We start from the raw sequence: 12,741 nt of genomic DNA on the forward strand, positions 1-12,741 counted from the left end.
TACAGGTCAGTAATTTTTATTTAGCTAATGTACTTAAATTTCAAGTATTCATTGTGCTCACTTTCCATACATTTTGATCTTTGTGTCCATTTTAAGTGAGATTTGCTGCTCTTGTACCAAGTGACCCTGACTCTGACACATTGTCAAAGCAAATACACAGCAATTTATACAAGCAAATTTGCTTCTAAATCCTGCTTTGTTTGACTAAAAGAGGCAAATGTTGGAGTGCTGGAAGGACTGTGTGACTGCAGTGTTTAAACTTCAGATTTGAAATGTGATCAGGGTTGCAAACTTTGATCAGAAGAGGGGAACCATGCTTCTTGTTGCTATTTTCATAAGAGCCAATACAAAATCTGATGTACGGTACACTGGAAACTGACCAAGAACCAAAAGTAGTCCCCAGATCGGTAACATGACAGTTTACAGCCAATTACACAGTAGAAAATGCAGCTAATTCATGAGCTGGTATTATTATTAATATAAAACACTGGTTAGGTTCATTACAATATCTTCAATGGTTCAAAATTACATTCAAACAATATGAGTCAGAGTTAATCTTCGCTTTATGTGACCTTCACCTTGAGGTTTGGGGCATGGCTATGTAATGGGATTCAGCATCTATACGCAACATAAATTTGGCACAAGTTTCATGTACACTTCTTCAGTGGTTGAAAAGTTGTCACAGAATTACATTTTCCCTTTAATAACCTTGATCTGAAGACATAGGGCATGGCTATGATACATGACACTGCCATGCCGTGATATATGCTTGGACCTAGCCATAGACTTTGGCAATGTTTCATGAAAACCTCCCCAACTTTTACAAAGTTGTGGTCTGGACAAGCAAATTTTAATGACAGATGAACAGTATCATAAAATAAAACACCAGGATGGCAAAAAATATCCCAAAAATGTCATAAACTGAAAAAATTCTCCCAATTCAATCATATATGCAATATATGGACAACTAAAAAGGATTTTGATTTCTTGAACAATACCACTATGTTCTAAGAAACCAAATCTTGATAGAATAGTCTACGTTACAATATTTAGCCCCATCCTTCAGCAATGCATATAGAAAATCCTTTAGCAATCCAAGGTTGTGTAACTCATGCAGTACTTTACGTGGTTCAGTTACAACACACTTTTTACCCCCTCCCACCAGCACTGCAGACAGAAAATCCTTTGTCAATCCAAGGGGACATAATTCATTATTTTTGTTCGGTTCAGTAACAACACAATCTTTACATCCCTATATCAATGTATATAGAATATCCATTTGGCAATTCATGAAGGAGTAATTCTTACACACACACATACAGATATATATATATATGGTACAGTAACAACACAATCTTTACTCCCCTATATCAATGTATATAGAATATCCATTTGGCAATTCATGAAGGAGTAATTCTTACACACACACACACACACACACACACATATATATATATATATATATATATATATATATATATATATATATATATATATATATATATATATATATATATATATATATATATATATATATATATATATATATATATATATATATATATAGTACAGTTACAATACAATCTAGACTATAAATCCAGCATTCCAAAATAATTCTGAAATTTCCATTGCTGCTATACTCAATCCACAAAGTCCTTGTAGCTGCTATACTCGGTTCTGAATTCTCTCATAGCTGCTTTACACAATCAAGAATTTTCCATAGCAACTGTGCTCAATTTAAACATTTCCCATAGCCGCTATAGTCATCTAGAAAATTTTCAAAACTGCTATACTCTGTTCAAAAAATTTAATAGCAATACTTAATCAATAAAATTATCCTAGCTGCTTTACTCTGGAAAAGTCTTGGCGACTGTACACAATCTGGAAAATTGACATGGCTGCTGTACTTTGGAAACGTTTTGGCTACTGTACACAATCCGGAAAATTTACATGGCTGCTATACACCTGCTCATCAGTTCTCCTCCTCATCACTGTCAATTACATTCTTCCGCTGTAAAACTTTCCTGAGTGGTACATGGTCATCGAGATCGGAGTCCGATTCTGGTTGAGTATATAGTGTTGCTGGGAATGATTCTGTAAATATTAGCATTATAGTTAACAGATAGGGGATTGATGAATACTGGAAATTATTTGATTGTTTCAATCAAATTATTATCTGACTTTGCTAAAATATGACTGGCTCAATGGTCCAAGGTTGCTAAAACATTATACTGTGCTTTCACAATTATTCATGGGTTACCAATTTTCGTAGATTTTGTGATTGCTCTGAATCATGAATTTAAAGATGTGATGAAAAATTAGCCACATGTAATGCAGACACCCATCCACACTCTATTTTCTAAATTTGTATGACAAACTCGCTTAATTCTCTGCTGTTCTCTGTGATTTAAGATTTGACAACAGTTATGATCTATACTGACAAATACATTTCACAAACTTTCCTATTAAAAAAAAAAACATTTTATCCATGCATTTTTAATCCAAAGGAACAAGAAAACTATTTCTTGTAGCACAAGTGCTAATTAAATGCAATGTTCACCAATTACCCAAGTCCAGTTTTTCAAAGCCACTGATAATTAGGATTGATCTCTCAAAACATTTTACCATGTGCTGCTTTCCTACAATACAAATGAAAGGTTGCCACAGCCGCTGACAGCACTGAGAAGAGGGCATTTGGTTACATGTTTTATTTGCATTTGCAATGATGACATTATCCACATAACATAATCAGTCCAAATAATAAAAATAAAAGTGGTTCTGGTTACTTGGAAGAAAAAAAACATCAGGGTAGGTAGATAAGAACTATTTTAAATGGGTCTGGATGAATTGAAATGAAGCAGAAACTTGAAAATAAACATCATTCATACCTTAAATTTAACTTTGATTATAGTTATATCCGTTTGTTAATTTTTTTTCTTCTTCTTTTAGTGATGGTGCAGTTTTATGGACAGTAGTTTTTGTGAAAGATATATTTCAATAACTGCTTCATTTGGTCTTATTGGTTGTGTAAGCTCCATCTCATGCTGTGCAATTGGATGAAAACAGTCTAAAGCACTGATCTTGATGTCTTTGATTTGTGTTCATACTAGTGGTAATATTGTTTTAACCATTCAGGCGACCACCATTTGCTGTCCTCATATTTTGGTTCTTTTGTATTCTTTATTTACGTGGGTATTTGTTGAGTATCCATGAATTTAAGTACCCGCGAAATTTTTGCTATAAAACTATGTGTAGGATGTGTGCGTGTGTGATTTGGATTTTTAACTTTGCTTTAAAACATTTTCAGCTATGATGTCTGCAGTGTGGCAGTTTATAGTGATGTCTAGTACTGGGGCATCATGCCGCAGACATATAGCATGATGTCCCATCCAATCACATTATCCTCACACCAGCTTGACCAGTCCTAACACTAACCTCTTAATGCTGAACGCATAGCAAGGCAGCTGTTAGTACCATTTTATAGGTCTTTGGTATGACTCGGCTGGGATTTGAACCCATAACCTCCTGCATCCGAGGTGCACTCTCTAACTGCTAGGCCACCAGAACGGTGTTAATAAAACTATAACAGTTCATGCCCAAGACATAACTCGAACCACAGTATCACGTTCAGATGGGCACACAATGCTGATCTAAGATTCCTGAAGCTTGCCTGATTCCCGATATCTATTCACCAGCATTCTATATTCAAAGGCATCACTAACAAGTTACCAAATGTCTTTTCATCTGTCCATCCATCTGTCCATATTTCTGCATCTGTATATTTTTGTTTTAAATACAAGGGTTTAAAAATGTTCTTTAGCTTTTATCATGTTAATTTCAGTTCATATCAGTATTTAACATAATGTTGTTCATTTCAATTTATATCAATATTTGATATTTAGAATGAGAGAGCAAAGTTTTCTTTGAACTTCCAATGAAATTATTTAATACACTTGTGACTTCAATGAGTATTGTCTCCGTATCAAAAGAACATCAGAAAATTAAGTCAGGTAATGAACTGATTAATGACTTTTGACCCTGGTCAATACAAAGATTTATCGAACAGAGAAAAATATACACCTTGCCTTGGCCTGAGGCCTTGGGGAATACTGAAAATAGTTTTTCTGGGACTGATACCTTGCATTAACCTTGTCAGAAGTCAATACTAATCAAGACCTTTATTTTATAACCGTGTTAATTATTTGATAAAAAGAAAGTAATAAATGTAGCTTTCTATCTCCACTGGTTTTGATTCACATTTATGGTTTATACAGCTAGATAGTTTTGATGAAGGACTGAAATAAAAGAACTATTCTTACTTTAATGTGAATATTTGCAAAACATGAATTGCTTAATGTGAAAAAGAAAAGCAGAACATCTGTATACTACTTGTCGGCCAGACTGGTATGGTGGATGTGGTTCCCCAATAATTACTCATTTGTTTCCCTTGACAAATGTATCTTAAATACATACTAACCTGAGAACAAAATAAAGGACCTAAAGATGCCAAAGGGTACCCACCCATTAATAATAATCTGGGTAATAAAGTGAGCCACCGGGTACCCATTAAAAAAAAAAAGGTTCAAAGTACAGATCAAGACACAGAATAATGATACAGTTCAAGGCTCATGTAGTGTGCACATTTATTCATCCTCACTGGAGCTCATATGGTTGCTGACAATTTACTTGTCATACATGTACTTTATATAATAATACAAGGGAGGACACTTGCCTCCTTTCTTGCCTGACCTATTTAAGAATCGATGCTGATATTTAAAGCTAGACCATCCCAACTTCGTGCCTGTTCATGGTTTGTGCACTATTTTTCTTGCAACTTACGTGCGCTTGTTTTGAGATTCTGATGACATTAACTAGGTCAGTACCTTTCATCGACAGCAACTGTAAGTACTCATCAATAAATATTCAATGAAATAAAATTTAAATACATAATACAATTTTTAAAAAAGGCTGCTGTTCACTTGTTTGTTTACTGGCCTCTTATATTAGCTAGAAACCCAAGGCAGGCATTTTTGTCATGGCAAAGCCAACACAAAAACTTGGTTACCGTTGCACGCACTTCTTATACCATGTTAGGAAAAGTGAATGAAATGGACAGCTATTCAGAATTAAACTTTTCACTGAAATATTTAATACAAGGGAAATCTTTGTTATTTAATAACACAGAAAAAAATCTAATAAAAATTGATCATGTGTGTAAAAATGGTAATTTCTGCATTAATTTTACCTGAAAAAGAAGGGATTCTTGAATATGAAAACACGTGTCATATTTTAATACTTCGTACGTAGCGGACCAGTCTAAATTAAAAATAAATGGTGCCAGATATAAAAATTTTGGCTGAATCAATGTGAATGTTGGATGTTACATGACTGAAAAAATGTCAGAGGACAGGGATTTTATTAAACTTAAAAACATGTTGCAACGGACAGTCATTTAAGGATGAACCATGGCAAGTCAAGGATACTACAACAGTAATCAATTGTGGACTTTACGACTATTCACGAAAATTACTGTAGACTAGTGAAAATGAGTGTTATGCATAATTAATTTATCCATTTCTTTTATGTCTATATTCTTGTATGAACTACTAATCCAGAGGGACATAGCCGATTTGTAAAAAAAACTGAACTGCAGACCAGGTAAGCAGCAAAAATAAATGTACGTTAAATAAAAAAAACGTTTTTCATAGTTTTCTGTAATTATGGCATGTATACAGATTGCTCTTTTTATGCTCAGATTACGCATTTTTGCCACTTATATTAGTAATAAATTATGTTTATACCTCTCTTGGGGGTTGCCAAGTCAGAACCTACAACAAAGCAGTTCAGGTTCATATTTAATACAATTTCCCTTTCATTGGGTAGCCAGGTAACTGATCGTTTTAATTGATGGGTATCCGGTATAAAATTCTGAAAATTTTGACATCTCTAAAAGGGACATAATTGGAACTCAAATGAGATGAAACATACAAGATATTTCTATGTCTGTGAAACAGTGCTGTCATCAAATTACACCATAATATGTTCAATGGTTCTTTTGCTATATCCCACGTAGATGTATGAACTTGATTGAAGTGAGCCATAACTCTGTCGAAAACAGAGTAGATGAAACAAAATCAAAAGGCACTTTACATCCATAAGTAATGTCAAGTAAAACTGCACCAGAACACGATAAATGGTTCTTGAGCTATGACAGTTACAATTAATTTCCCATGTGAAGATATGAAACTGTCAAGGGCCACAACTCTATCAAAGACAAGACAACTCATAAAGGGCATACCTAGGTTTACAAGATGATGTATACACCAAATTGCATCAGAATATGTTGAAACTTTCCTCAACCATCTGCTGTAATGGCCACTAAAAACTTCAAACTGGTTGAAAATGTCAATAATTCCATCAAAAACGATTAAACTCTCAAAAGGTACATCTACATGAAATATACAAATCATGTACCAAAGGCAATTGATTATGTGTAAGTCTGGCAGAGCTTTACTGGTTGCCAGTTGTGTCAATGGAGGGACAGACACCTGGATAGATAGATGAATGGAAGTAGTGTCAGTGGATGGACAGACACCTGGACAGACAGATGAACAGAAAAGGCAATTACAACTTGGATCCTGCATCTTGATGAAGGGTTCAAATGACCTGGAAATACTGCTCCTCTGAAACATAGCATACTAAATTGAGCAACAAATTGGACTGAGATTGATTAAACTTGGCTTGTGAGTCAGGATGAATACACGTGCATATGCAGGATTGTGTAAATACCTGGAGCAGCTTTCTTCCCTACTACTGCAGAGAGAGGCATATCATCTTCACTATCACTGTCACTGTCCCCAAATGTCAGTGGCTCAGTGTTCCCTTGGCTAGCAATATTTTCCTTCTCCTCATCACTGTCATCTGATAATATTATCCTTGACCTTTTGGTGGGAGGACTGGCCTTGACTTGATCATCACCATCATCTTTATTTAATGACCTTGACCTTTTGGTAGCACCACTCCCTGAGATCTTGACCTGGTCATCACCATCATCATCATCACTGTCATCTGACTTTAACATTCTTGATTTTTTACTAGTGCTTTTTGCAGTAAGTATATCATGCTCATCAAGTTCATTGGATAAATCTTGTCTTGATTTCTTTTTTGAAGACTTGACTATGGCTAGGCTGTTTTCATCGGAGTCAGAGTCTGAACTCAACTGAAGTGGTTTAATTGGAAGAGTAGACTGGTTCTCTATTTCTTCACTGTCAGAACGGACTGGGTCTGGCCTCTCCTGTTGACTGAAAGTTGATTTTAAAAAACTGCACAATACATGGAAAAAAGTTTAATATTAGAATTGTACAATGTGATTTTCTGTAAGCCGAATTAAGTGTAACACTATGTCACAAAAATCTCTGAAGAATATAATTTTGACAAAAACAGCAACAAGTTATTAAAGTTATAAAACTAAAAAAAGTAAGACTGATTACTATTATTTAACAGTTTTATAAAGTTGAGAATTGGTTGGTTAAGAGATCAACACATGAAAGTTTTCAATTTACTATTACGGTTTAAACAAACTGTCTTCACAGAAATACACCAATGTGGCCTGGCTTGGGCAGGATATAAAATTGAACCTTTAAAATATTTCAAAGGTAAGCTACTCTTTATAAAAGTGAGGATGAATTTAGAGACAGGTATATGGACAGACGGAACAAAATGCAAATCAATATAATTAGTGTTCCAAATTATGGGGATGAATTTTTTTTCATCAGTTGGGTGATCAGTCAAATTTCCGTCACTAATGTCCATAATATCAATGCAATAAACGCGTAAATGCCTATCACTTTTTATTTATATATAAAAAAAGAATTTCAACAGGATTCTGATTTCAGACTGGAAAAACATCACACATTTTACAAGTTAAACTTACAGTTTGTGAATGTATTTCACTGATCTATAACATATTTCTCATGTACTTTATCTCACTACAATCAATAAATGTATTTAATTCATTCCCATAACATTTTCCTCATGTACCTTTCCTCGCTTTCAGAATCCATCATCTTTTTGACCCTCTTCTTCTTGGACTTGACAAGAGATTTTTCTCTTACAGGAGTGGGTAGTGCCACATTAACCAGTGTGGAATCATTCACATCCCTGGGCTGATCAACATCAGGGATCTTTGGGGGGGAGGGTTTCTTGTATCTGGCGGAGTGAAATCAACATGACATCAACACATGTTTATAGAGTCACTATACACATACATAGTAGAGTACAACCGTAATCGTATTCAGGATAAAATGGGATATTACGAACACAGGCGTATTCAGGATAGAATAAGGTATTACGACCGTAGTCGTATTCAGGATAAAATGGGTTGGTGCTCATCTTATTTTATAAAGAAAAGTTTCAAAAAATGTTCTTTTAATGCGCATGTCATGGTGCAATACACTTTAACATCACATTTTGTAGACAGCAGAAAGAAGTCCTTCAAAACCACCTGGGGTAGAAAATTCTCTGAAAATCCACTCACCCACTCTGACAAGTAAAACAAGAGTACCTGGACAGGACTGATGCTCTACTGGCTGAAAAGAATATCCTAGAGTTCAAAATAAGATCATTTCTTCCTTTTAACTGCTGAAGGTTGAAACTATCTCTGATATTATTCAGCAATAAGATTTTCAAATTAGCTGCTGTGGTGGCCATATTGGACGTCATATTGGCACCATTTTCAATCAGTACCAGCAAAACATCAAGAAGTCTTCTGTTGAAACCCCATGTTCATACAACTTTCTATTTTGGAAGAGTAATGACAAAAAGATTTTCAATATGGTTGCCATTGTGGCCATACATTATATCACACTGGGACCATTCCCATATTTTACAAAACAAGACATCATAAAAATGTCTATAGGACCAGCCATTCAGGAGGAGGCATAACATGATTTTCATATTAGACATCAGATCAGCATCATTTTCATTTAGGAACCAATCAGACGTCTTAAGAAGTGATAAAAATCTATGTCAATCTGAATTTCAGGTAAGGACTAGTGGTAAGATTTTCAAGATGATAATTGAGGTGGCCATATTATAGACATCAGATAAGGACTAGTGGCAAGATTTTCGAGATGATAACTGGTGGCCATGTTAGACATCAGATAAAGACTAGTGGTAAGATTTTCAAGATGATAACTGTGGTGGCCATGTTAGACATCAGATAAGGACTAGTGGCAAGATTTTCAAGATGATAACTGGTGGCCATGTTAGACATCAGATAAGGACTAGTGGTAAGATTTTCAAGATGATAACTGTGGTGGCCATGTTAGACATCAGATAAGGACTAGTGGCAAGATTTTCAAGATGATAACTGGTGGCCATGTTAGACATCAGATAAGGACTAGTGGTAAGATTTTCAAGATGATAACTGTGGTGGCCATGTTTGACATCAGATAAGGACTAGTGGCAAGATTTTCAAGATGATAACTGGTGGCCATGTTAGACATCAGATATGGACTAGTGGCAAGATTTTCAAGAGGATAACTGGTGGCCACGTTAGACATCAGATAAGGACTAGTGGTAAGATTTTCAAGACGATAATTGTGGTGGCCATATTAGACATCAGATAAGGACTAGTGGTAAGATTTTCAAGATGATAACTGTGGTGGCCATATTAGACATCAGATGAGGACCAACCAGACATCATAAGAAGTCATTTAGTGAAAACCCTAAATCAACATGAATTTTCACTCTGGAGGAGCAGCAATAAGACACTCAAGATGGCCAGTGTTGGGCGTGTCTGAGCTGCACCCTTTTCATTTAGCACCAACTAGACCATGGGATGAATGTGCATGTAAAGTTTCATGGCAATCCTCCAAATAGTTTTGGAGTAGCAAAAACAAACTTGTACTGATGGACGGACAACAGACCATCCAATAAGCTCTTCAGGTATATGACCATTAGATCTAAAAATTGCTACTTACCCAGAATACACTCTAACTCAACCAGCTATAAATAGAAATATGAAGTCGTGTTGTGACTGCCAAATTCACTAGATCACCAGAAATCTTCAGTTGCCATTTCAAGCTGGGCGAGTGAATTTTCAAATGCTGGACACCATTTGACAAACTGATTAATAACTCACTTAACAGAAAAAAGACCTATATTTATTTAGTTCTAACAATGTCTGTTGTCAACAACATATTGTACATCTGTTCAATTTTGCCTCCATTTATTGTACAACTTAACTGTCTTTGTCCCCTGTAGATGATACTCAAATAGAATGCAAGAATAAACAATTACCTCGACCTTCTTTTCCCTTGAGTTTCATCTTCCTTCTTCTTTTTTGCCATCTCCTGTAAAGCCACAAACCTTTTGGAAACATCCTGGTCCTTTTTGTTCTTATGTTTATCAGTTTTTCTTTCCTTTTTCTTTTCCTTCCTCTTTTTCTGGGTATTCTGTTTAGGTTTCTGAACAATGTTTATCTTGTCTGCTGCTACAGGTTCACCATTTTCATTCAATTCCAGGCCATCAGCAATGTTTCTCAATTCAGAAGCTGTCAGGTTGGCTGGTATTCGCCAAAATGCCTCCTGTAAATTTTGTGTAGATAGCTTAGTCTCATTAATCTGTTATTAAAACCTTAAAACTCCAGTGGCTCTAAGATTTTCAGACACTTTGAAAATTGTTTCAAATACGTAACGCTAAGGAAACGATCCAATAGACATCAGATAGTGAGACTGAACATGATGTTATCTTCAATGAAGACAATAATTTAGTGATGTCTATATCTTACCACTTTTAACTGGTGTAAAAAGAATCAACACCTTACCTGTTCACTGGCAGGAGCAGCAATTCCAATCTTTGAGAGGAATGAAAGGAAGATTTCATCCTCCATTGCTGTCTCATTTTCCTCTGTCAATGGGACGATTGGGACAGCAACAGGTTCTGTTTGTAGAAAAGACTGACTGGTTGGCTGGTATTTAAGCACACTTCAGCACAGGCAAGTGAATTTAGTACAATGGAAAAAGGAATTAAATGCCTTGCCCAGAACAATATTTACCATGATTTTTCAATTTCTAAACATAACTACCCTTTTAGAACACAGGGAAAAATAATAAAAATATGTATTTGTAGTATTTGCATGCCCCCATATTATCTGGAGGTGCAGTGAGATAGTAAAATTAATTCTGCCACATATTTTCCATTAAATTTCAACCCTCTCACACAATTTTTCCTGGGATACCTATAAAGAGCAGAAAGCACTCATTACCAAAAAAGGGTCTTGAATACGAACTGTATGCATTAACTTCTTATCACTATCTACCAAATATATGCATAATGAGATGGTATGTTAGCTCCAAGCTCTATAATGTCAACTTCATTTATAATACACCAAAGTGAGTGGTATTACAGAAAAGGAGAATAGTCATGTTGGTGAAATAATTATTAACAGGATTGAAAATATTTCAGTCTAAATCACGCTTGTGTGATAAACTCTACCTTCAGACTCCCTGTCCACAGCTGTTCTTCTGAGAGCCCTTTCAATCCAGTGGACTTGGTCTCTGTAACCTGACATTGTCCACAAAGGAAATGAAAATGTAGAGGAGGCTAACAAAACATGTTATTTGTTGCTTGTTATTCAGTGTAGTGTTCATTTTACTTCAAATATATTATGGAACTGCATGGACAATGTATTGATGTTCTAGCATTAATACTTTAAATCACAAAATTTTTAGCATGCATAAAACCTCATGTAATTTGGCATGACAACAATATATGCTTGATTTAATTTAATTCTGTGGTTGCTTTCCATTGTGAACTGGAATATAATATATATGTATTTGGGTTTAAAGGCACCATCAGCACCACACTGGCTAGATGGTACCAATCTAATTATGTAAAAATAAAGAATTACAAAAAAACTTTAGAAAGATAAACTCTTCCAAATAAATGTGAACATCAAGTACTAAAAGATAATAGATAAAAAGAAAAGATGTTAAAATTATGTAAAATGTATATAAAATAACAGGTAAAGGTAACAAATATAACATGCTAAAATACTGTGTCAAATTTGCATATAACAACATTCACTTAAAATTCAAAGATTTTCTTTTGTGGTACATAATAATAAATAGTCCACATCAAAAAAAATGTGTGGAAGTAAAAAAAAAATGTGTGGAAGTCAACACACACTGCCAGAATGTATTCTGGTGTCAGTGGACACTGACAAGGTCTGCACTCTGGTCGAAGTTCACACTCAGGAGGTTTGCCCTCTGAGTGAGGTTCACCCTTCAAGAGGCTTCAGGTCTGCACTCTGATCGAGGTTCATCCTTAACTCAGTCGGTCCCAATCCCGTCTGCACGTATGATCCGGTTTCTGCATTCAGTGGCCGATCCCGTCTCCAGTTGTGGTAAATGTATGTTAGATAGAACGTCTCTGATTGGTTACAAATGTTTTTTTCTTCTAAGAATCAGACCAATATTAAACCAATCAGAAATGATTTTACTTTCCTTGTGCAAATTTGAACTGTTCAGAAGCCAAGGTTTACTAATTGAGAGAACCGTTCTGGTGACCTAGTGGTTAGAGCGGAAGGTTGTGGGTTTGATACCTGGCCAAGTCATACCAAAGACTTACAAAAATGGTACTAACAGCTGCCTCACTTGGCACTCAGCATTAAGAGGTTAGTGTTAGAACTGGTTGGCCTAGTGTCAGGATAATGTGAAAGGGTGGGACATCATGCTA

General features: G+C 35.3%; 1 protein-coding gene across 2 annotated transcripts in view; it reads right to left on the reverse strand.

Annotated features, from left to right (window-relative positions):
• LOC149791711 (protein timeless homolog) overlaps positions 1–12,741 on the reverse strand; it is a 133,060-nt gene continuing 120,319 nt past the window's right edge. For both annotated transcript variants that reach the window (XM_089970219.1, XM_089970220.1), the window contains exons 29-34: positions 11,500–11,568; positions 10,829–10,944; positions 10,303–10,589; positions 8,041–8,208; positions 6,790–7,301; positions 1–2,094 (exon numbers count right to left, since the gene is read on the reverse strand). In XM_089970219.1, coding sequence (XP_089826345.1) covers positions 1,973–2,094; positions 6,790–7,301; positions 8,041–8,208; positions 10,303–10,589; positions 10,829–10,944; positions 11,500–11,568 — 1,274 coding nt within the window. In that variant the 3' untranslated portion in view covers positions 1–1,972. The remainder of the gene's footprint in view (positions 2,095–6,789; positions 7,302–8,040; positions 8,209–10,302; positions 10,590–10,828; positions 10,945–11,499; positions 11,569–12,741) is intronic.

The sequence above is a fragment of the Sinohyriopsis cumingii genome, chromosome 9 (assembly GCF_028554795.1).
Source record: "Sinohyriopsis cumingii isolate HCF-2022 chromosome 9, ASM2855479v2, whole genome shotgun sequence".
Lineage (NCBI taxonomy): Eukaryota > Metazoa > Mollusca > Bivalvia > Unionida > Unionidae > Sinohyriopsis > Sinohyriopsis cumingii.